At 45.5% G+C, this 24,431-nt stretch overlaps 1 protein-coding gene across 1 annotated transcript in view; it reads right to left on the bottom strand.

Annotated features, from left to right (window-relative positions):
• The window catches only part of PLEKHG1 (pleckstrin homology and RhoGEF domain containing G1), a 211,446-nt gene that overhangs the window by 4,335 nt on the left and 182,680 nt on the right, over positions 1-24,431 (bottom strand). Inside the window, exons 9-17 of the mRNA XM_036248920.1 lie at positions 23,745-23,876; positions 21,307-21,489; positions 21,111-21,206; positions 20,834-20,920; positions 15,699-15,732; positions 13,790-13,867; positions 12,220-12,258; positions 10,394-10,416; positions 5,346-6,987 (exon numbers count right to left, since the gene is read on the bottom strand). Coding sequence (XP_036104813.1) covers positions 5,346-6,987; positions 10,394-10,416; positions 12,220-12,258; positions 13,790-13,867; positions 15,699-15,732; positions 20,834-20,920; positions 21,111-21,206; positions 21,307-21,489; positions 23,745-23,876 — 2,314 coding nt within the window. The remainder of the gene's footprint in view (positions 1-5,345; positions 6,988-10,393; positions 10,417-12,219; positions 12,259-13,789; positions 13,868-15,698; positions 15,733-20,833; positions 20,921-21,110; positions 21,207-21,306; positions 21,490-23,744; positions 23,877-24,431) is intronic.

Here is a 24,431-nt window from a genome sequence, read left to right as displayed (position 1 = left end):
AATTTCAAGAGCAGTTTCCCCCCAAATCTTCAACCAAGTACTAACACGACTACCCTAGAATCAAAGAATTCCAGGCACCTCATAAATCACTCAGACCACATCTGCAGTCTCTACAAAGGGAACCTAGCCCATGTGGGATAACCAGCAAGTGACATTACATTTTCTTCACTAAGCTCTTTATAGTTTTAGTAATCTGTTGTTAGTAAATTATTCCTTCAGTTTAAACTAAATTTTTAGTTCAGTGTCTGCCGTTTCTCTTGAGTCTATCTTCTATGAGGACAGAAATCAGCTATTATTCAGTGTACCCTTTAATTGCAAACCCCTCAAGTTACTTGCCCCTGGTTCCTGCAATCAGGACAAATAGTCTGTTTAACTTCTCATTATAGACCCTATATCCAAATCCCTCAGCTTTTCAAATCCAAATCCCCTGGAAGGACAGAGATTATTAGTTTATAATTTCTAGTAATAAATACTTAGCTATTACTCCTTAAGGGGCATAGTAAAGACTCTCAATACCAATTGAGATTTGGCAGCCCCTTAGGAGATTGAAAGTCTACATGGACATCAAGGTAGCCACGTTAACCATCCTGAAATCTATAATGTTTCATTAACTATGAACCCCAACCAAAGGCAGCTGGACCTTTAGAAAGAGTTTTTGGCTAGTAGTCCCACCTGAAAGTCAGATGGTGTGCCCAAGCCATTCTCTTAGGCCAGGGCTGATCCCACAGCTGAACCAGGAAGGCTCTCACAAGATCCCCAGAAGAGAACAGCTTTGGGGAAAACAGTGAGTGCTAAGTTAAAAACTCAGTCACGCTGTTCTGATACCCACATGTAACCCTAAAGTTCAATAAGAACAATTAGCTCTTGACGTTAGAACATGGTGGCTCAGATCATCTGAAACCATGTGTCATCCAAAATATCTGTAGTATTTTTCATGGCTTTTTCTTCCTTATCACACTCTTTTTCTTCCTTTGCTTAATAAGTCCTATTTGCTTCTCAAAACCCTCCATAAGCCCTACCCCTTCCATGAATCTTGGTCTAACTGATTTCTTTCTCTGAAGTCTTATATACTTAGTGTGTAGCTGTATATACTTAGTGTGCAGCTGTATCATGCAAGCAAAACTGAGCTATTGGCTGTGCATACATGCATGTACATGCCTACATGCACACACACACTCTTGTGTTCCTAGCTGTTTTATATGGGTTAGTTTATTTTTCTAGCTAGTCCGTGAGCTTTTGATCTTGGAGAACAAATCCCTGCAGAGCACCAAGCATAGTTTGAGATAGAAACTGGTCTCAAGAAGTACTGAATTACTCAGATAATTTTTGGTCTGCCCCCTTTTATTTGAAGCATGGTGTTGAAAATAGATGTGCTTCCCGAAGCGCATCCCACTGAGAGTGGAAAGGCAGCCTAGAAATCGGGCATAGCAGGGAAGGAGGAACAGGAAGATAACCTTTGATTAAAATGCTCCTTATAAGTAACTCATAATGCATACAGTTTCTCTTTGGATAATAAAAAAGTTGGCCATTTATAAATTTGAAATAAAAAGTATCTTACAAGTAGACGATATACTGCGTCTCAGTTTTTGTTTTTTGTTTTTATCTCAGCTTGACCATCTAAGAGAGTCTGTAGCTTGCTTGATGCCAATGTGAACAAGAGACAAGCTTCCAGAGCAGCGGCTATCATTAGGTTCCTTTAGCCAGATGTGCAGGAACAGCCAGCCCAAGATGACACTGCAGCCTAAGATTAGCCAGCCGGATCCACGTTCCCTCAGCCTTCGCTCTGGCTTTAACAGTCTTTAGACAACATGCGCGTTGTCATCACGTGACAAACCCAAGGCCGACTCTGGTTTATTTCTCTTTTGTAAGTTTGAAAGGGCGTTCTTACGATTCCAGATAAAAATTTGAAGGGATGCTTGCTGAGAGGAGTATGAAATACACTGTTTTCAAGACAGAGGATTAAAATCACTGTTTCTGATGTTGCTTGAGATGTAGACCAAAGCATAAAATGTTACCTTGCCCCCCCTACTTGGCACTGCAAGGAGAGTTCCTCAAGCCTGTACGGACTTTTCTCCCACACCAAATATCACACAGAAAAGAGAACCCCAAGGCCTCCCTGGTCTCAAGGGCCAAAAGGAGGGAGGCCTGAGTGGACCGAATGGCCAGCGAGCTACGCCAGGCTCTAACAGGTAGGAGTGATTTCTAGGCGGAAATCTGACCCGGGGCCTGGAGACCCTGGCTAGAGAGTTCAATAAAGGTGCTCGAGAGTGTCGGCAGGTGAATAGGGTGCTCCTCCTTCCGGACAACACCGAGAGCAAGCTCCTGGCAAAGTGGCAAGGCCCACACGGAGAAGTCTGGAGAATCGGTCCATTCGATGACGACGTCCTGTGCCCAGATAAACAAGAGAGAGAAAAGGTGTCATCACGTCAACTGATTGAAAGCCTAGTGGGCACAGGAAGTGGTCTCGATCCACCCAGATGGAAGATTCCTCAGGTCGGAGAGATGGAAGGCCCTAGGGACGACTCCACTCTCAGAAGATGACTTGGGAGAGGTCTTCTCCTCTTTGATGGGGAGAACATGACAGTAGCTCACCATGCCAAGAAAGGACCCAGACATAAAGCTGAGAAACGATCCTATGGGATCCCAAGACACACCAGCAGGCAAAACAAAAACAACAAACCAAAAGTGAAAAGCAAAAGAAAACCACAAGGGGAAATCTACTCGTACATAAAGGCAGCATAACAAAGAAGGCTACTCAAGGTAGCTATAAGCCCTAGACTCGGTATTGAAGGATGCGTTTCTGTCAAGGTTGGAGTTTTGCATTTTAATGGATGGTCTATGTTCAAAACAATCTGGCTCAGGGATGTACCACTTTCTAAAGGACAGTCTGCTGGCATAATCCATCATCATCAGACACTTTAGTATTATACTTTCTCTCATTCGGAGGAGCCCTGGCCCAGATTCAGTCCGTGGTTGCACTGCCAACTCATTACTATTTCCAATGCCATCTATGCCCCAAACTGCCCTTCTGCAGCTGGAACTTGGTCTCATGGTCTGTGTAAAACGACAAACCAGTTTAGCAATCTGGCATTGCAAAGGGGACATGAATTAATTCAAGCATATTATTGCAAAGGGAAAAATATATGCGATGTAGTGTCTCTCACATTCATTCGAAAATTGCTTTAAACCTTTATTTGAAAAGAAAAACATCTCAGAGAGTCTGTAAAATCCTTCAGGCGACAATTCCAGGGCTTAACTTCCCAATCTGTTAAGAAATCGGGCTGTGTGATTAGCTCTAAGAAAAGAGTAGAGCTTTAGACAATTCTTAAATACTCTCAAACTTAAAAAAAAATTTCCCTATAGATTCTTGTCATGAGATTTGTAGATTCATCTAGGACTTGGATATCCCCTTCGTATTCTCTGGTTTCCACAGATAAAGAAACCAAACCCAAAGAAAGAAGGCAGGGGTGGAATTCTGGCCAGAGGAGCCAGGTGGCCATTAAGCTAAGTATCTGAACGCACCCTGATGCTCAGCTGTCTGGCTTTTACTTTTAATGGGAGAACCTTCTCCTCTCACTGGATGCTGAGGTGGTCCTTTGTCAGAAAATCTAGGGCAGGGATTCTTGAAATATGATTGAAAGGTCACACTAATTTAAAATGCTAATTCCTGGGCCTAATCCTAGAAATCTCTCTAGATCTAGAGGTGAAAAGGTCCTCAGGTGAGAGCCAGCGCCCCTTGGGGGGCGGGGGGGCGGGACGCAAGGGATTCTTTTCATGACATTTGTGTGCTTAATTCCCATCTACACTACACCACCAAGGTCAGCGTTGAGTTTTGGCCTCTCTAATTTAGCCAGAGAAAAAAGTCAAGCCATGGACACCTCATTCCTTTAGTCCTAATCATACCAGTATCACACCTGAGATCCTGGTTTAGTTCTGCCCCACAAAGGAGGCTTAACTAAAAGAATTAAACATCTTGGAAGTGTATATGAGAAAACCAAATGAAACGGTAGTAAATGAATTATAGCAGGTATTTAAAACAATATCAACTAGTAACTGAAATACAAGAGGAAAAAACTGAACAGCTTTGAAAAATGCATAAAGGATTCCTTTTTGTCTGCTAGGACAAGTAGGCGCGTTGGCTGGGATTCTGGTGTAAAGAGCAACCCTGGCCCTTATGCTTTCAAACCGTAAAAGCTTCCCCGAGCGCCTCCTCCTGACACAGTGACGCACAGGGAATAGCTCTAGATGCCACAGGGTAAACCGGTCACGCTTCCCCACGGTTCAGGTCATGTTGGAGAAAACGCCTTACAACAGCAAATCTGGAGTGACCATGGTAAACGCACTGGAAAGCCCTCCGAGACCAGACCACCCTCTGACTTGCATGAGACGGTGACGTGGGAAAGGGTCTGTGTTGTCTGTCGGTGAAGGGGAACAGAGTATGCCACCCTAAAAGATGCCTTTTGGCATATTGATTTTTTTAAGCTGGTTATTTTTAAGAAAAGAAAGACTCAGGAAAAACCTTTGACCTTCCCCCTAACTGCCTAGAAGGAATTTAGATCGAGGGCCTGCTTCAGGAAGGGAGCCATTATTCTATAGTTTTATAAAAACTAGTGATAGCCCTGGCCGGTTTGGCTCAGCGGTTAGAGCGTTGGCCCGCGGACCAATGAGTCTTGGGTTCGATTCTGATCAAGGGCACGTACCTCGGTTGCAGTTCGTCCCCGGCCCTGGTTGGGGTCGTGCGGGAGGCAGCCACTCCATGTGTCCCTTTCACATTGATGTTTCTCTCTCTCTTCCTCCCATTCTATCTGAACAAAAAAGGAAAAATGTCCTCAGGTGAGGATAAAAAAAAACCACACACACACAAAAAACTAGTGATAGACAGGAAGAAACTTAGCAAGGCCCATTTGTTCCAAGTTCTCTGTGTCCCATTGTTAACAATGCTCCCCCAAACACTGATTTACCAAACACTGCTTTTCTCCACTGAGCTGCCTTCCTGCCCTTTGGGACCTCAAACCACATCCCCCTTCTCCTTAGCCCCAGATCGACATATAAGCCTCAACTGCTCAATGTATATGTCGGGCAGCCCCCACATATACACCTGTAATACGTTTTTGACACTTCCTCCTGTTACTCTGTCTCACGTCAATCTGATTATCAGCCCAGCTGGCAGAATTTAGCAAGGTGGGGGGAACATTCGCTTTAGGACAGCCCACGTTAGTGAGTCTGCAGTCTGAGAAAATGGACATCTGAGCGACAATGTGCTCACTGTCTCACGGCCGTTTAGAACCTGACGGCTGCGCTCACACCTTACTGTCAAGAGGGAGGAAAGCAGGTGAGGAACGTACCGATGGCGGGCCCTCCTTGCTTCTTGTCTTCCAGGATGGCTGCCAGGTCCTTGTGCACAGATTTATGCTGCTGGCTGGCTGGCGGCTGCTCCAGCTCCGGGCTCTTCACCTTTAAAAGTTGATTCGCCTTCTTGATCTTCTGACTGTACTGCCTCGCCATCATAAACACTCTGCTTTTGGTCTTATCTGTGGCGTCCACCCCAGGGTCAGGGTTGTCCAGGTCTGTTTGGGACAGACTGCTGTTGGCCAAGTCATAGGGATTTTCCACGGGAGGCACTTGGCTGGCCAGAGAGAGCCGGTTAAGGCTCACAAAGGAGCTTTCTTTAGCGATGAGGTCTTCTTCCAACGGGCAGCTGGCCCGGCTGACTCTGCCCGGCCGGTCCTTCAGCGTGAGCAGGGCACGGCTCTCGGGCAGCGAGAGTGTGGACAAGGCCCGGCCCGCGTCTCTGCTCAGCTCGGGCGTGCTCTCCGAGTGCAGCCGGTCCTGTACGTCATCTTTGCTAACGGGAAACGCTGCGAGGAGCCGGTCTCTAGCTTTGACTTCGTTTTTCTTGATGTAATTTTCCAGGTCATTCCAGATTTCGTCTACTTCTTCAGACAGCTGATCAGATATAGACTTATCAGCTATTGACAAGTTACAGCTGAACGAGTTATACAGCAAACTCAAGTAATCATTATCAGAGGCTCCCGGGTGGTAAGGCGCCTCGTCCTCGCTGAACTGGAGGCTGTCCTGGGACACAAAGGGCCTCAGGCTATCACAGCACGTGAAGTCGGCTTCCAGACCCAGGAAGGTGCTCCTCTTGGGACGCTCCAGGCTGCTGCACGTGAAATCCAGCGAGGGTGGGTCGGGGAGCCTGATCGTGTCATAGATGTTTTCCTCTACCGCCTCGAGGTCATGTGCGCTTTGGTTCGATGCCTCTTGACCTGGCAGAGGTCCCTCTCTCTTTGCATGCAGAGAGTTCTTCTCGTGGCTGGCTTGCCCCTTTGAGAAGGCCAGCTCCGGGGTGCTCTTGGGTCGAACAGAGTCCCTGGTTGATTTGGGGGGAGTGGATTCAGCTTCTTCCCGTTTAGCAACCATTAGTTTTAAGTCCTCATAACTTATGTTATCATAGACATGGTCTATATCATCAATAGTCAACTCTATCGATGACCCAAAGGGAATCATTCTGTCCTGCCCTTCTGTTTTAGGGTCATTCTGCAGTTCCCTTCGGGGACCGTACTGAGAGCCCTCACCGTCCCTGATTCTGATTTCTGGAGGGCATGTGTTGCTCTCACCAGCACTGCTTGCCCGCCTAACCACCCTGTGGCCAGAACTAGTGGTCTCTGTGGACTCAATCTGTCCCATGTGCCAACTACAAGGACGACTCGAAGTGCCGTCTTCACACAGTCTGGTAGAGTTCAAGTCTGAAGAGGAAAATGATGGCATGAACATCTGGTAGTCATCTTCATCATCCTCGTTCTCCTGCGGGGACCGTCGACTGGGAAACAAGGCTTGCCTGATCTGGTGGTCTGTCCAGATGTTTCTGATGGCTCCACCCCCACGAAGTGCACTGAGAATGGCAGAACCGCTGGGCTGGCTGTTCCTCTGGGCGGGAGAGGGCCCTGCCGAAGTCCGCTGGGGAGACCCTTCCTCTCTGGAAACCTGAGGGGGACAGAAACGTGTCGATTGAATCACAGCACTGTGGGCACATAATTTACCACATTCTCCTGTCTTTACACATTGCCCACCCCATTAAGCAGTAAAGTTCATAAAGAATATGATCAGTAAGCAGTGATGATTGTAACAGAGTGGAAGAGCACTTCAGATTCTTGCAACAGGGGCAGAACGGACAGGAACTGGTATTTCCTTGGAAATAACGTAGGCCGTTTGCAGACACCCTGCAAACTCAATGTTCACAATCACTCTGTGGATTAGATATGATTGTACCAGTTTCCCAGGAAGGAAATCTAGGCTCATGAGAATTCCATAACTTTCTCTCGGTAGCCAATAGAAAGGGTAGGACTCAAACCCAGGCCTAACTCCAAATCCCTTACCCCAGTGCTCGGAATCAGCTAAATATAGAAACTTCTTAGAGGCATCCAATAATTCCAGTGTGCGCTCGGCAGATAACATTATATAAGTGAACATAGATAGATGACAAGAGCGTGGTATCCTGTTTCCATTTGGGGCCTGACTCCTAGGAGTCCTGTGACGGTTTCCGGTATACCAGAAGCCCCGTCAGTGATCTGACTGCTCATCCCAACGTTTTCCCTTAACTCTGCAGACCCGCCCTGAACCTGGCCAGTCCTGCCTTAGTACAGGATCTAAGCAAACAGCCTTTGTTGCAAGAATGTAATTTAGTCCACTATTGAGCTAATGCAATTTTTATTTTCTTTCAAAATATACTTAATTAAGTAATATTTAGATGCCTGCTAGGAAGTAAAATATGAGTGACATTAATGATGTCTAATCCAAGAAGACAATGGGGCCTTTGATAAGCTGGAACCTTTTTTGATGGAGCTCAGTTGTGCAGACTGGGCGCGACGGCCCTCTGAGGGCGTCTGAAGGTATGAAGAATAGCTTCAAAGAGTTTATTCGATAGGAGGAAGACCGGTTCAAACTAATTAGTACCGGGGACATGTTTTCTGATCAAAACACTATAGTAATCTATTGGAAATGTCAAACTAGCAAGAATTTTTCATCACTTGTCAATGAAACAGATACATATTGCCTTGGAATATCACCTGTAAATATGTCTATCTGTCTGTCTATCAGGGAGAGACAGGTTGGAAGGGAAAGAATAAAATTTCATCCTGAATGTTATTTTCTATTACATATTTAAAAAAATTCAATTAGTGATTTAATCTTTTGTTTATTTTATTTTTTCACATAGTAGAACCGTGGATCATTTGAGGTCTAGGAAAAAATGAATACACACACGTGGACATATGTGTATACACATAATTACATATATGGTATTATATTCATGGTTCTACTTTTTTTCCCTTTAGTATCTCTCCTCTTTCATCTTACCCAGTCTCACTGGTGTAATGTTTATAATGTTTATAAAATATAGGCGCCCAGTAACTACATCTTATAAAATAAAACCAGTCAATATTATCCAGCTAAATCAGAACAAAACACTTTGAAAGTATAACAAAATGATTTTGTGAACACCAGAAGTCATATGTCTTAAAAATCTTTCATCCCAGAAAAATTCCTTGATGTTTTAGAAACTTAGGAAACCTAAATTGTTAATATCAGAGTATATTTTTAAGGTAACTCCACTTCAGTTGAAGATAGCAATACTTTGGAAGCTGACATTTTACATAAAATAAATCATTAGAAGAACTGACGAAGCTCTTAGATTAAAAAATAATCAGTATATAGACTGGGCTCGACATAGATCTGTTTCCCAGAGCTACGATGGACCTTCCCCCACTTTTTCCACATTCTCGGCATTATGGCTATTTAACAGTGATGCGATAGTCACTGTCGCTTATGAAACACTTGCTTTGTTCCAAATACTGTACTGAGTACTTTTAAAAACACAGTATCACATTTTTAAACTTTATAACAATTCTATAAATTAGGAAACTAAGTCTTGGTAAAGTTAACAGCTTGCCTGTCGTTCTACAGCATGTAAGTGGCAGAAACAGGTTTGCATCCACTCGTGTCTTAATGCACAGCTTCTATATGTGCTTACTCTCTCTCTGTCCCTCTCCCCTCCATCTCTCTCTCTATATATATACACATATACATACATGTACACACATATATACATACACAAACACACATGGCATTGGAATATATATTCTGGGGGAAGTATTAAGATATTATTATGGAATATGCTCTATTACAAGCTCTTTAGTCATCAGTATATCTGTTCTCCTTGCATTTAGTCTATGTTCATTACTATTAGGAGACGGAATTTTACCACTAAGCAAAAAGTACATCGGTGCTTTCTTTCTATCTTTCTTGTCTTCAGATTTTATAGGATTTAGCCATCCCCCATATAGAGACCTGGCTTGATCACTACTGTAGAAATTTTCCAAGAATCTCTTGAGGTTGTATCCCTAGGACTGATAGAGCGATTCCCCCACGTAGGGCTGAGCGGGGCTTGGCTCTCGGTTTGCTGCCTTAAAGAGTGCCCCTCCCCCCTAGCATTTGTTTATGAAAACAGAGTAGATTAAATAATCAAAATCTCATGTTGTATTTTAGGACAATGAACCAATTCATGTTGATCAATTTCAAACAAAAATATGCACTATCCGAAGAAAATCTATATGCCCTAATTTTAGGAAAATCACTTAGAGATAAGAATATATTGACTTTTAGACATATAATTGGCTCTAACGGAAAGATAGAGCATTTATTAACATGGGTGCTCTGGCCCTGGGCTAAGTATTACAAGTGACAGCTTCGTAGTTACATCCTTTCAAATACAGAACGTTAAACAAGAAGCCACGGCCTGATCTCTAAGAACTGTTCATTGAGACAACTGATCAGGATCCATTTTGGGCATGGTCTAATTAGTCAGGATGCGGTCTCCGTACTTCATAAGTCAAAATATATATCTTCCAGTGAAGCATACCATTTTTATTCCGTTTCTCCTAACCTTTTATCAGAGGAGGAAAAATCAAAACCTGTCATAGCAAAATTTCATTAGATGACATAGGATCACACCTCTTACACCACCAGCAGGACCATATTCTTAGTAGGGGATCTTTGTGAGTAAAGGCAAATGCTTTGAGAAGGAAGCAATTCTCAGGATGCAAGAACCTCGGTCTTACACATGCAGGACAGTGTGGATGGACCGCCCTGGGAGGTACAGGCATCGCACCCTAAGGTCACCTTGCAGCTTCTGAGGTGAAAGGTGGGGCAGGGGGATGAAGGAAGTGTTGCCTTAGTTCAGAGAGGGGAGGGACACTATAAGGATGGGTCCTCACATCTAAAATGTAAAATAGTTGTTTACACTTGGAACGGAGGCTGGGATGGGACATATAAGAGTACCTGTGAGAAATGCCGGAAGTGCACATTTCAAAATAAGAGACGTAAGAGTGCTTACCTTTTGGATGTCTTGTGCTGTTTCTGAAAAAGAAATGTTTTGTTTTTTTTTAAGTTTGTGGATTAAAAATGTATCTTGTATACAGGTAAGCACTCATATTTTATAGGACTTTTAAGCATATTGTTCACAGTAAAAGCCCCAGAGGCTTCTAGGCCCTTTAGAGCTAATTTTCAGGAAATGCCTCTAAGTTAAATTGGTTCTATGCCCTGTACTTGAGGTGAAACAACTTATATACATCTGAGTGTTAAGTATCTTCCTTAATCCCTGAGAGCAACGGACTGATTCATGCTAATATGTTTCAAAAGCTTCACCCGACCCAAATATGCATTATCTGAAAAAATCCACATGGCTTAAGCCATGAAAATCACTTAAACATACAACTATGCTTCTGTTAATTTTAAAACAGCTTATTGGGTATAACTGAAAGATACAGCATTTGTCGACAGGGTCACCTTGGCACTGTGACTAAGAAGTGGTACACCTGGGATTCTGGGGATGGAGTCACAGAGCTGCACCCTTATAGAGACCCTTACAGATACCTTGAATATGAGCATCTCATCTTTAAAAACTGTATAATTCCAGAAGCATAGAAAGTAAGAAGTGATGAAATGCTCTCTATGAACCCCAGCCCGCAGAGGTAACCAAACTTAGTTGGATGTTCATCTTTCCAGGTCCCCACCCGCTGCCCCATCCCACCACAAAGCACAATGTTTGCTTTTAAATAAAGGTGCGTTATGCAACATTGCATTTCCTGCTAAATATATGTGGACACACTTGTCAGTGCATGGAGACGTACTTCCTTCTTTCTGACAGCTGCAAAATATTCCCTGCAATGCACATTTCAAATGTCACTGGACACTACCAGATTTTGCTCCAAAAAGCTTGCAGACATTTACACACCAATAGTTTCAAAATACCTGTTTTTCTATATCTTTAGGTAAAACTCAAGCTTCCCCCGTCTATTTATCTCACTTAAATGTGTGATTTTTCTGATTACTAACATGGGTGACCATGTATACATTTAATTGGCAGTTTGTGTTTCTTCTGTGAAACTGCCCAATTATATTTTCTGCCTTAAAAAAAAAAAAAAAAGGTCCATTGCCTCTTCTTTTTGATATATAAGATTTCTTTCTTTCTTTTATAAAAACTCTCACCCGAGGATATTTTTCCATTGATTTTCAGATAGAGTGAGAGGGAGGGAGACAGAGAGAGAAACATTGATGTGAGAGAGACACATCAATTGGTCCGCACAACCCCAACCAGGGCTGGGGCTCGAAGCTCAACCAAGATACGTGCCCTTGACCAGAATCGAACCCATGACTATTTGGTCAACAGGCCGACATTCTAACCGCGAAGCCAAACCGGCCAGGGCGTAGGATTTAAAAAAAAAATTTTTTTTTTCCTTTATTGATTTTAGAAAGAGAGGAAGGGAGAGGGGGAGAGAGAGAGATGGAAACATCAATGAGAACATCGATTGGCCGCCTCCTGCATGCCCCCCACTGGGGATCTGGCCTGCAACCTGGGCATGTTCCCTCACCGGGAATCGAACCGGTGACCTCTTGGTGCATGGGTCGACTCTCAACCACTGAGCCACACCGGCCAGGCGGATTTCTTTTTTATGGTAGTAATATTAATCTTCCTATGCCTGTTATCTATACTGAAAACATTTTATGTCATTTGGCTTTACATTTTATAATGGGGCACTATTATTTATTGAAGTTAATCAAATCCGTCAATCTATAATTCACCTGGTACTTTTCTGTGTATATGGTTTGACTTAGTGGATATCAACAAGAATGGGGAAAAAAAGCTATTTTAGGACTTACCACTGGCCTTCAAAACTTTATGTGATCTTGAGGAAGGTTCTGGGAGGAAAAAATAAAGCCAGCATCATTTGCAAAACCAAACCAGGATTTTTTTCTTTATAAGTAAATTACTAGCTATGGGCAAATTAATTCAGTTATAGAAATTTTCCATCAAATTTACTTAAATCCCCACTGCTTAGAGATATTAATAGCAAGCCATTCACCTCAACAAAACATTAAGCTGTGCAGCCGAGAATCACATAACAGAATACCCACCCTACCAACTGGTGGAGCAATTTCCTTAGCTTTAACCACCACCTATAAGCTGATAATGTTCAACTTTACATTCTTGTCCCAGACCTCTGGGTCAAGCCTCAGACCTCAGATGCCAACTGCCACTCTGACATGTCCCCAGCGTTCCCATGGATCCGGCAAATACCACACGTCTCGATCTCAGCACACCAGTCTCGCCCCACATCTGCCCCTCCTTCTGTATTTCTCATCTGGATTATCACTGACATTACCCTCCCAAGTTGTTGACCAGGACACCATTCTAAACGCCTCCTGTTTTCATCCATCAGTCCTGTGGGATCCCACTAATGCTCCACTCTGGTCGCTGCTATCTTAACCCAGCGTCCCACCTGGGCTCCCTGCCTACTGCATTTTCCACATTGAGCCAGAATTCTGTTTTCAAAAGGCAAATATTCCATGGCTTGATATCCTTCGGTAGCTTGCAGGATCGAGTCCAAACCCTCTGTGTGGCCTACTCGCCTTCCATGACCAGGCCCCTCTCTGATCTCCAGACACATCCTCTGCATTTCACCCTGCCCACCCCCACCCCCACCTGCACCCCCACCCCCACCCCGCCTCCCAGCCACTCTGAACAACCGACAACAGATGTCCCATCTGAGACATGCTGCCTCGAGTCTCAGGGCCTCTGCGCGTCTATTCTCTCTCCATTGGGGGGTACGGGCCCTCTGCTCTCTGAAGCTCTCTCTCTCCCTGGAGGGCTCACCCCTCATTCCCTAGGCTCTCCACCCTTCCTTCCAATCAATGTCTCCGCAGCTCTGTCCTGCAGGCTGGTGTTCAGTCACCCCTTTGGACTCTCCCACTAGACTATGAGCTTCTTGCAAGCAGAAATCCTGCGCATCGTTTACTCTCGCATGCAGGTCCTTAGCACAGATCAGGCAGGTACTCAATCAACAGCGATTCAAAGGGGGGAAAAATGAGACAACCAAAAATAACACTCCCTGAGTCTGGGGCAGCAACTGTGTGATAGGGTTTTAAGGATGAATAATCTCTGGTATGTGTCATCTATCGGATACAATTTTCCCCCTAGTGATAGTAAATAAGTTTTAAGTACCTGTTTGCTAAGGTAAGACCCTATGCAAAGCAAAATTAGATGTCAATATGTGCCACAGTCGCCTGAAAACAGAGGTAGGTAGACAATACTTGTAGAACAAAAGCTTGAGAACCCCGTCTTAATCTGCCTCAGATGAGGTCTCCAAAGCCAGAGAGAAAATGCCTTCTGTCAGGCGTGCATTGCTAGTCCCCCATATTTATCAAATGTTGATGACAACATCCGAATTACCAGATTTTCTTCTCAGCCGGTGTTGGGTGGAGAGGGTTTTCGCCTGTCCCTCTGGACCGTAACAGAAGCCCGGGTAATCTGGAAAGACAGGACACGCACCGTGAGAACAGGGAGCTCAGGGCCTCTCAGAATATGGGTGAGCCTTGTTTTGGACATCTCTGTATTTATTCTCTCAGACATGATGCCCCTTCTTCCATGACTGGTGTTGATATGTCTCTCAGGACTCTGTTTACATTGCAGAGGGCCCGTCAGGGTAAACCCACTGGAGAGTTCGGTGAGGCACTGGGGCCCGGCCTGGCAGAAGACACTGGGCCCTTCCTGCCCCGTGGCAGCTGCCCTCCAGTTCAGTGACTCTTAATGTTTGTCTAGACTTTGCTCCTGTGAGCATGTGATGAGTGATTCAGGTTCTCTTCTCAGAAAAGGGATTTTTATTGAATTTCACAGTTTGTTTGCCTTTCCACCCCATCTAAGGGGTACCCAGACGTTGGATCAAGGAAATCTGGTCTAACTCTAAAGCCCTGCAGCGGACCCAGTGATAGTCTGCACCCCGAAGCCTGAGGGTAACCATTTAAGGATGGCGCTGCACCCGGTGCTCTTCAGATAGGGCTTAATGCTCTTCAAAGGCACCCCGAGTTCGAGAGAGTTCTGAGGGTTGTAAAGACCACAAAGACTTCTCCAATGTCAGAGGTAAAGTTACATAAATGAGGTCCTTTGGTCCAATGGGATGGCCTACTCGGTCCACACTCAGCCAAGTCTGAGGTCACAGTAGGGCAAATAAGGTTATTTTCCTGGGCTGGGCTGCTCTGGCCTAGTTCTGGGCCTGGAAGAGAGACATGTGGCACCGATTTGTGGCTTGAAATTATTCTGGGCACCATAAAATCTTAACGGTATCCGAGAGCTAGCCCAGGTCCTGGGAATAAGGAAATCATTTTATTGAATGGAACTCTCAGAGTAAGAGCTGACCTCTCCAGATCCCCACCTTCCTTTTCCTTTCCTCCTGATCCTCACATGGCCACTCTGACCCTGCCTTCCCTTCGGAGTGCTTTTCTGAAAAAAGAACATCTCAGAGGTTTCCACTGAGTCAATGTGGGGATTTAGAGACCACAGGGCAGTGAGCCCCGCCCAGCGCTCCGTGGGGGTCATTCCCCTGAATCTGTGGGCCGTGGAATGGGGTCTCGGTGGCAATGGTGCTCATCCTTCTGCCTCGGGAATGTTTCTTTCTCCTCCTGGAGAGTTTGCACCTGCGGGTGGGAAGGCACGTGAGGCAGGGTTTGCGCTTGGGGAGATGCTGCAAAGTACGTTGTTTTGAAAGTGGTAAAACGTGTCCAACCTGGCTGCTAGGCGCTGTCAGTCTTTTTATTCCACTTGATCTGGGAGGTAACAAGGGCATGGTAAATGCTGTTCAACAAGGTCCTATTTAACTGGAAAGTAAATGTACTCTCTGACTGCTTGTGTACGCCTAGAAACAGTCACACGAGTGAGGCAGCTATAATTTGGGGATTTGTGCTGTTATCGGGAAAACCAGTAACTATCTAGTTATTGTGATGCTTAAAGGTAATCAACATAGGTTTTCCATCAGTGGGGTGAGGTGGGAAACGGACCACCTCATTGGTGGTGGTGGTGGAGGTAGGGTGAGTTGACCCTGGAAGCATATCTCACATTGTTAGTGGACGCAAGACCTAGCCAGGTGGCCGGCCATCAGGTGACTCACAGATAAAGCAGGAGGAATCGATGTAGAAACAAGTCACTGTGTCAGGAAGGAACAGGACTGTCTGCCGACTATGTGCTAAAACAATGAGCAGAGAGCTGCTACTTACTTACAATGACATCTTTATACACTTTAAGATAGAAAATGGGATAGATACAAGTAGAAAATGAAATTTCAAAACATTAAGAAAAGCAAACTTACGAATGGCATCCATTTCAAGTATTGCTTGCTTGGCCTGAAAGAAAGAAAGAAAGTGTAGCTATGATTGCAATTTTCTTTTTTCTTTTTGTTTTGTTTCTGCTTTAAACTACCAATTCTAACATGGGTCTTATCCCACCTGAATAAGTGGTTTTTGAAAAGCTTCTAAAGAAACTCATTATTTCTTTTAGACATTAAATGTCTTTTAGACATTTCTTTTAAGGGGTTCAAACAGATGAGCGCCCCCACGTGGGGAGTAGCTGCTGCACAACTGAGGCGCCAGAGTGCAACCTCAGCCCCCACCTGGAAAAAAGAAGGGAGGGGAGAGAGGAAGGGAGAAGGGGAGAGGTGAGGGGGTATCTGTTGGTCAGCTGCTTACAGAACGTAGAGTCCTGCTGCCCAGCCCCGACCGACTGGACTCAGCCCCATCTACTGAACAAGAGCCCGAGGGACAGGGCCCAGATCTGCACAGCTGGCCCTCATCACTCCGATATTTCGAGTTGATTGCAAAAGAGATTGCTGGAGGTTTTCTGTTTTCCTCCTTCCAAATGCTATGAGATTATCATCAGACTCTCCTGGCTCCCACAGCACCCCTGCACCTACCATCCTTTGTATGAGCCCTAGAATCTCCCTGGGGTGGGGGCAGAGCTCCGAAGGACACGGATCCCTGCTCTGGCACTCGGGTTGTGGCTGGTCTCACATCTCCGAATGTTTCCTTAACTAGAAGGCGGTAACGGGACCTACCGGCCAGCGTTGCTACTAGGACCGAATGGTAGGCACTCAACCCAAGTAGGTGACTGTCCACCTCCCCAGGGAACGGGCCCATAACCGTGTGTGACTCACTTCCTCCACACATACTTCTCCCCAGCTCAGCCTCAGCCTTCTGAAGTTTAATGCTTTGAGGTTTTAACAATTATTGTTGTTGCCACATGTTATTAATGCTTAGGGGAATAAAAAAAAGATAAGATAATTACCCTAACATGAATCATTTTGCCCAAGGATTCAAAAAAGAAAGACTAGGTTGGGTAGCCTTTCTTGCCTCTTTAATGTAATTGTCCTTTGTTAAGGGTAGTGTAACTGAACCTGCAAACATTTTGCTGGAAACAACTTCAAAATTATTTTAGTTGTATCTTTCTATCATCTGTGATATCACAGAAAAAATACTTAGAACAAGTGGCAAATCATTTTGTTTAACAAAAGGGGTAAAAAAGAAGTTTTGGTGTAGTCACCATAACCGAGAAAACAGGTGCTTGGATTTTTATAACACTGATATTTTACCATCCATTCAGACTTTGAGATTACTAGCTGGAATTCATTTCAAACACAAATGTTAGCTCAGTTTCTGTGAAGTGCACACAGAACCATGTGAATATGTAAAATGCAAAAGTCTCTACCTTCACCTTTATTCTCAGTTAATTTGGGTGAGAGTTCACTTACACACCATGTAGATGAACTGGCAATATGACTGTTTCTAAGAACTTTTCTGGCGTCTATAAACTTGACTTCAAGAATGCAGTGTTTTGTTTCATGTTTCCAATCTTAACATTTAATTTCAAAAGTGCTATTTCCAAACTTTCCAGTAGGAGGCAGCCAGCGACCGTTATTGAATTAAAGGATTGGAAGGAGGTTGGGAAGAACTACACCAATTAATTTCCAACAGCTGTGTTAATATTATTTTAAAAAGGTGATACCTTTTTGATGTTTTTAAAAAAATCCCCATTAGGCATTTCTTTTATTTAACAGGAATAAATATATTTTGATAGCTTTAAGAAAAAATTAAGAAATAGTCAAGGAAAGAAGTGAAAAATTCAAATGAATAGTCTGCTTAAATAAAATAAGAAAATTATGATAACATTATAGCAGATACAGTGTATTAAATCAGTGTGTTTTCATCGCCACGGGGAACAATGTAGTGCAGACTTGCTCTCTGGAGCCAGACAGACCTGGCTTTGAGGCTCGGTCACATACAACTGTATGAACTGGGACAATCTGCTGAAAGTCTCTGAGCCTCTGCTTTCATTTCTCTGGAATGGGGGGAATAAGGCCTTTCTCAGAAGGTGTGAAATAAGAATACAAACTTAGCACAGTGTGTGTGCTCAAGAAGGTGCAGCTGAAAAATAATTAGATTCTAAAAGGATCAGGGAGTCAGGTAAAAAGTACAGTTCTGTTATGACCATTTTAACACACTGAGGGAAAGGGCCTGGAACGCACACACCCAGTGTGGCGGAAAGAGGATAGGTATGTCAGCTAGTCTTGTTTTGCGATGGCCTGTAACTGCCTTTCGGGATCCCTTTGGTTGTTTTGAATTTCCAGGGACAGGTAAACAGCGGGCGGGCTCATGGAAGACGCTGCCATTGCTCAGAAGGGCGGTCCGAAGCTCAGGCCAGCGACAAATGACTAACCATGAAGAAATACCATCGCCTCTGCATGAGCTCCCTGGCGCCTCGGAACACCTGACAGAATGAGACTCGTGCCTCAGTCAAAGCACACACCTATGCACACTCATTTCCTGGGTACCACGTGTTGCTGACAGCCCCCGAGAGAGTGCTGCAGATGCTTCTCAAAATATACACAGAGCAACATCGACTCTCCTTTCTGAGAAATGTCAGTTCTCCTTAATCCCACCCAGTTCTTCTCTCATGATCATCATCCCATTTTCTGCCTCATTTTACTCCTCCCCACCCCAGCATAGAGCATTGCACCATCCACGTGGATAATCCTCGCCCTGGGTCCTTGCCATGTTACCCCCATAACCTTTTCCTCCACTCCAGAGCAGCCGCGCACAGTCCTAGCTGCCCCGAACCTCACCCTCACTCAGACCTGCCCTACCTCTAAGACAGGACTCTGAAGGGCCCTTCTTCACTACAGATCTCCGCTTCCATTCCCCACCTCCAACCCTGCGCAACCAGTTCTCTGACTTCCAAGGCCAGCACCCCCAGCGCATGCCATCTCCCCAGCTGGTTTCACTGTCTGCTCAGCCTGGAAATCCTGTCCGACCACTGCCGCAGGTGCTGACGCGCCCCGCCTTCCTGCCCTGCTAACCTTCCCTCTCACCAACCCCCAGCCTTGGGGAACCCACGTGCATCCAGGGTCCTCAACACTAGTTTCTGAGTCACCGAGCAGATGTGGAAATGACCTCACCGCCCTGGTTCACCGTGGCCAACTTCAGCTGGGTCTTGGCCGCCTTTCATCGGTTACTGTGTTTAGCAAGTGTTGGGACCTTTCCACTTTGCCTCAGGAACCCCAACCCCGTCTTTGCGTCACTGGCCCAGTAAATGACATTACCACCGACTTCTGTGAAATCAAACCCTTGATCCTCCCTCAAACCCACCTCAAAGCTTCTCTGTCCTCTCTTGTCTTTCTTCTCTCTCAGCCCAGGGAGGATGTTTCTGACCTTTTCCAAAACTGACCCCTAGACCTGGGCTTTTGATCCCATCCTGCCCCCCCCCCCCCCCGCGTCACATTCCAAGGGGCATCCGTCCTCTTAGCCCTTCTATCTCCTGTTTCCCTGTCTTCTTCCCCTCTGTTTACTATGCCCACGCATTCTTCACCTAAAAAGAGTGTCTTCTTTGATCTTACCTTTCTCCAAACTATCACCTTTTGCCTTTTCTGCACTCCGTTTTAAAAAAGAAAAGCCTACACTCAATCTGTTCCTTCTTTCCCCCTGGTCTCTAAGTGGGCGAATCTGATATCTGTGTTTCTGTTTGAATCTGTTTTAACCTGGGCAGCATCGGAGGCTGTTACTTTGCTCTTTCTCTTTGAGCTTCTTTCCTTCCTGTGACACCACGCCTTTCTCCCCGGTTTCCCACTACCTCACCGTTACTCTCCCTCTGGTTCTGCAGACCCCCACCCTGCTGCAGATCACTCAGACACTGGGATTCCCAAGGCTGCTTCTTCCTTTGCACATTTTGATGGGCCCTCCTATCAACTCTCAGGGCTTCAGTTGCTGTCTGGGTGGAGAGAGCCTCCAGATCTGCAGCTTCCAGGACCTGAATTTCTACCTGCAGCTGACCACTCCTGCGCAGTATCAGTGCTCTGCCCTCTGGCTCCCAGCCAGCCGGTTCCTCCCCTTTCAGTCTATCTTGAAACGCACAATTCCAACCTTTTGGCCTAACTCCTGACTCATCCTCGACTTTTATTTCTCCCTTTTCTGATGCACTTGGTGGGCAAAATCTTTTTCCCTTTGCCTCCATGATGGGTTTTTGCATCTGCTCTCCCTTGTATACGGTGGCTCCCTGGTAGTGCCCCTCATCTCTTTTCTAGACTATTGTGGTGGCTTATTCATTCCTCTCCTGTCTCCAGTCTCACCCCTCCCATTCATTGTCACACTGTCCCCAAAGTTACGCTCTCAGAACACGGCAAACCATGCCATACTCTCCTTCCAAAACCTGTCCCACCACCAATACAATCCAGGCTCTCTAGTGTGTGGGGTCAGAGCTCTTTGTTGCCCATTTGACTGCCTTCCATTTCTCCAGCCTCACCTCCAGCTCTACCTCCTGAGGACTCAGCCCTTAGGCATCTCTGTTTTGTGGGTGCTGTTCCCTCAGCCTGGTTTCCCTTTTCCATTTCCCCCACTTGATAAAAATATTCCTCATCCTTCAAGATACTGAAAGGCGTTTTCCTTCCTCTCCCCACTCAACTGCAATTGAACACTTTACCCTTCCACAACACTTGGCTAATACCTTGATTAATTCATCATGCTTAGCAAACAGTTATATAATATAGGGCTGGCTCCTTCATCTATGGATCTCTTCATGGCCTCATCTGGGTCTGGTTCCCTCCCTTTCCCAGGACCTGAGCCAGCCTTATTCCCATAGGTGTTCAGGGCACCTCTGAATAATTCCCACAGCGCTCTTTATTTTCTACTCGTTCTCTAGAAATTTATAGTCTTTTCCTTATTTTTTCTTCTTTTGAGCTCAAAAGGATAAACAACAATTAAAAATAAAAAAACACCCCAACTCTTTACAGAGTCTCCCTACACGTGAATCCTCTCAGCATGAAAGGTTGGTTCAGTTGGTCCCTGGGGAACCCCATCTCTCACTTTTCTTTATTTTGAAGTTGAACGTTCCTTCCTGCCAGGCTGCCTTCCCAGGACGTGAATTTCTTTACACTGTAGCTCATCGGCCCCGTGGCCTTACCTTAGCCGGGATCTTGGCCGCATGATTCTCCAGGATCAGCCTCTTCAGGTGCAGAACCCACAGGCGTTTGTCCTGCTGTGATTTCGCCTACAGGAAGGAGATTCGGACAGTCAGACAACTCCCGCCTCCACCACAAACAAGAGTCAGATGCTCCTCTCGCACTCCGACCGGACGGGGAACACACCACATGGCCAGAAAGCTCTAGAAAGGCTGCCCGGTGCAGGGTGACCATCGCGCAGCCCGTGGGCCTCGCAGGGACGTGAGGGCGTCGCTTTACCTGAACCGTGTGCTGCAGCTTGGGGTTCTTGTAGTGGAAGACGCTGAAACTGAGCGGCTCCTTGGGGATCACCTCCACCAGCATGAGGTTGCCACACTGCGCGGAGAGCACACAGGAGAGCACACAGGTGAGCGTGCTTGGAAGAGGAAGGAAGAAGCCACTCGAGTCCTTGCCTGTGACCAGCCTTCAGACCTACCAGGATGTGAGCTTTGTAGGTGAACATGTCGTCTCTCTTCTTTGTGATGAGAAGCAGCTTGTCGAAGAGGAAGAGGGTCCGCTCATTCTTGGCCCGCTGGATGCGGAAGGTCCCTTCGAGCACCAGCTCCCCGTAGCTGGTCAGGTCCGGCCCCTTCCAGTTAGTGAGCAAACTCTGTATCTCCTGAGAAAAGTGAACGTCCCCAGTGACCGAACAGGAGGGGAGGCAAGGCAGCGAGCACACGGCGGCCCACTTCCTGAGTCTCAAGAACGGTGTCTAGATATTTGTGTGGCATCTAATGATCCATGCCACTTGTCTACCTTTATGGGTGGTGTCATTTAAGGGTTAACAGAAATGAATCAAGTTGTTAGTTGATGAGTTGCCAACTGCTTATTTCCATTCCTAGATCATCCCAGTTACGTCTTTCAGAAGCCCCACAAAGAGGCCACGGGTGTGTGACCTTCTCAGACAGGCACCCCTCTCCCGACTTTCTCACCCCTGTTCTCTGGACAAAGACCTTCAAAGCTATTGGCTTGAAAACCTTCTTCCAGAAACTGAAGCGCACACCACCTATCAGCAACTCAGAACTAAGGCCTGTGGAAAACCTTACAAGACCCATCTTCTCAGATGTTTCCTGAGATTAATCCCAGTTATTTGGGGGAAACAAAAAGGATATTTCTTTATCACTTTGTTTTGAATGGAGCGTGATAAGTAGAAATTGATAACGGGACTTTGAAGTGTCTTTGGGATTTACTGTACCTCCATGTCCATCTTTCTTAAGGAAGCTGTTTTATTACTTTGAAAGATGAAAATGCCCACAAACAGCATCTAATGAAGCGGCCCACAAGACACCCAGGATGTCTTTGGTGGAAGGGGAAGTGGGTGGGCGTGGAGATGAGTCTGCGCCGGCGGCTGACTCAGCAGTGTCTTCAGAATGCCACACATTCACAGGGTAGGAAGCACTAGCCATTGAGCCGTTTGGAAACGCATTAGACATCACGTCTGACATTATAGATCTGACATTCTATCCACGAAACATTTAAATGATGAAGCATTAAACCCTTCCTTACTGCTACGAAAAACAGACATGGCCTAGAAGATTAGAATGTTGCCTTCCTTTGAGTGTTGATAGTCAGCTGCATCACACCACACTCTGGCTGCCTATCGACGAAACCCAGAATTCTCTTCGGTTTAATGGGCTAAATAATGTGTCTTTTGCACCTGAGTCGGCATGGGTGCCCTGCAGAACATGGAGTCAGTCACTCTGGGCTTTATGTCTCATTCCAGGGACACCCCAGAGCCCGGGACTCCCTCTGGGCCCACATGACCTTTGTTTTTAAATACTACAACTTTTGAGGTGCCCAGGACATGATCACTGGCTTAGCATCTATCAAAAATTTTTAGGGATTCAGGCCTCAAAATGTGGGTGCTGGAAGGAAACTTAGCAAACCCTCGTCTGTATTATTTTAAAAATGAGGACCCTAAAACGAAACAGTGGGTCTCATCTCAAACGAGATAGCACAGGACCAAGTTCCAGACCCAGTTCTCCTTCCTCTGAGTCCCTATCCCAATACCACATGTACCACCTCATGGCATTGCACGAACTAGCGACAGAGGAATAGAGATTAAAATACCCCTTTAAGCCCTGGCTGGTTTGGCTCAGCGGTTAGAGCGTTGGCCCATGGAGCAAAGGGTCCTGGGCTCGATTCCAGCCAAGGGCATGTACCTAGGATGCGGTTCATCCCCAATCCCGTTCGGGGTCGTGCGGAAGGTAACCAATCGACGTGTCTCTCTTACATCGATGTCTCTCTCTCTCTCCCTCCCACTCTGTCTGAAGATAAATGTAAAAATATCCTCAGGTGAGGATTAAAAAATAAAAATACCCCTTTAAACAGCTTGGAGACAGTTGCTTTCAATAAGAATTACTTATTTGTAATCAACATAAGATAAAGCCTCAGGAGACTTAATTTTTCACTTGGGTCATCGAAGGGGCTATGAACAAACTGTTAGTTTAGAAGTTACCATGGGACTTTTTCTCTTAAAAAAAATTTTTTTTTTCTTTATTGATTTTAGAGAGAGGAAGTGGGAGGGAGAGATAGAAACGTCGATGAGCGAGAACATCGACTGGTCGCCTCCTGCATGTCCCCCACCAGGGATCGGGCCCACAACCTGGGCATGTGTCCTGACCGGGAACCGAACCCGTGACCTCTGTGTACAAGGGTCGACGCTCAACCACTGAGCCACACCGGCTGGATGGGACTTCCTCTTAAATACCACACTAAACAATGATTGGCATTATCGGTGTCCTGCTCTTTCTTCAGGGAGAACTCTGATGAAGACCGTGAATGCAATACTCGAGCGGCCTTATTGTTCCATTTCGAACCCGAGACGAAGCCAGTGCACCTGCCGCACCCCAGGCGCCGCAGCTGGGAGCTCACCTGTAACCGGACTGCGTGCTCATGTTTCCGCTTCATGTCATTGATGTGCCAGGCGACACGCTGCATCGTGTCTATAGCATCAAGCACCACATCGTAACCTTCTGTGTCCTTGTCAAGGTGATTTTCTATTTCCTTGGGGAAAAAACCCAAAACTAGTTATTTTCCAATTCCTCCCATTTCGTCAGTGAAACAAATGGTACACCTCTATAATTAGTTCATTGTATTTTATTTTTGCTTATTTATTTACACACCACCATCATTCTTTAAGATCTTGAGATAACTTACCAGAAGTACCTACAACAAAATGGTAAGAAAGGACAGAAACGGGGCCAGGAAAAACAGCAGTGGATTAGAATTTCATGACAAACAGGACAAAACAAAACGTGTGTACAGGCCATCCAGCCTCGGAGATATTTTCGTTATTATGACAGATATGAGGGTTGACATTGTAGTTGGAGATTTCTGAGTTTCCTGGTGGCCAATGTGAATTAGTTTTCTCCCAGAGAAAGTAAAACTTCTCATATGACTTACTATGTAACAGACTGGAACATATATTGGACATTACCTTAAAAAAACAACAAAAAGAAAACAAACAAAACTTCTATAGCAAACGCATTTTCATGTAGTCAAGGCTTTAAAGCCCAGATGCAGCTCCCTGAAGACCATCCTTCAGAGGCTGAGGAAGAC

Source organism: Molossus molossus, unplaced genomic scaffold, assembly GCF_014108415.1.
Source record: "Molossus molossus isolate mMolMol1 unplaced genomic scaffold, mMolMol1.p scaffold_m16_p_8, whole genome shotgun sequence".
In the NCBI taxonomy this organism is placed as follows: domain Eukaryota; kingdom Metazoa; phylum Chordata; class Mammalia; order Chiroptera; family Molossidae; genus Molossus; species Molossus molossus.
The sequence above is the reverse complement of the archived record's forward strand: the minus strand, read 5'-3'. Positions and strand labels throughout refer to the sequence as shown.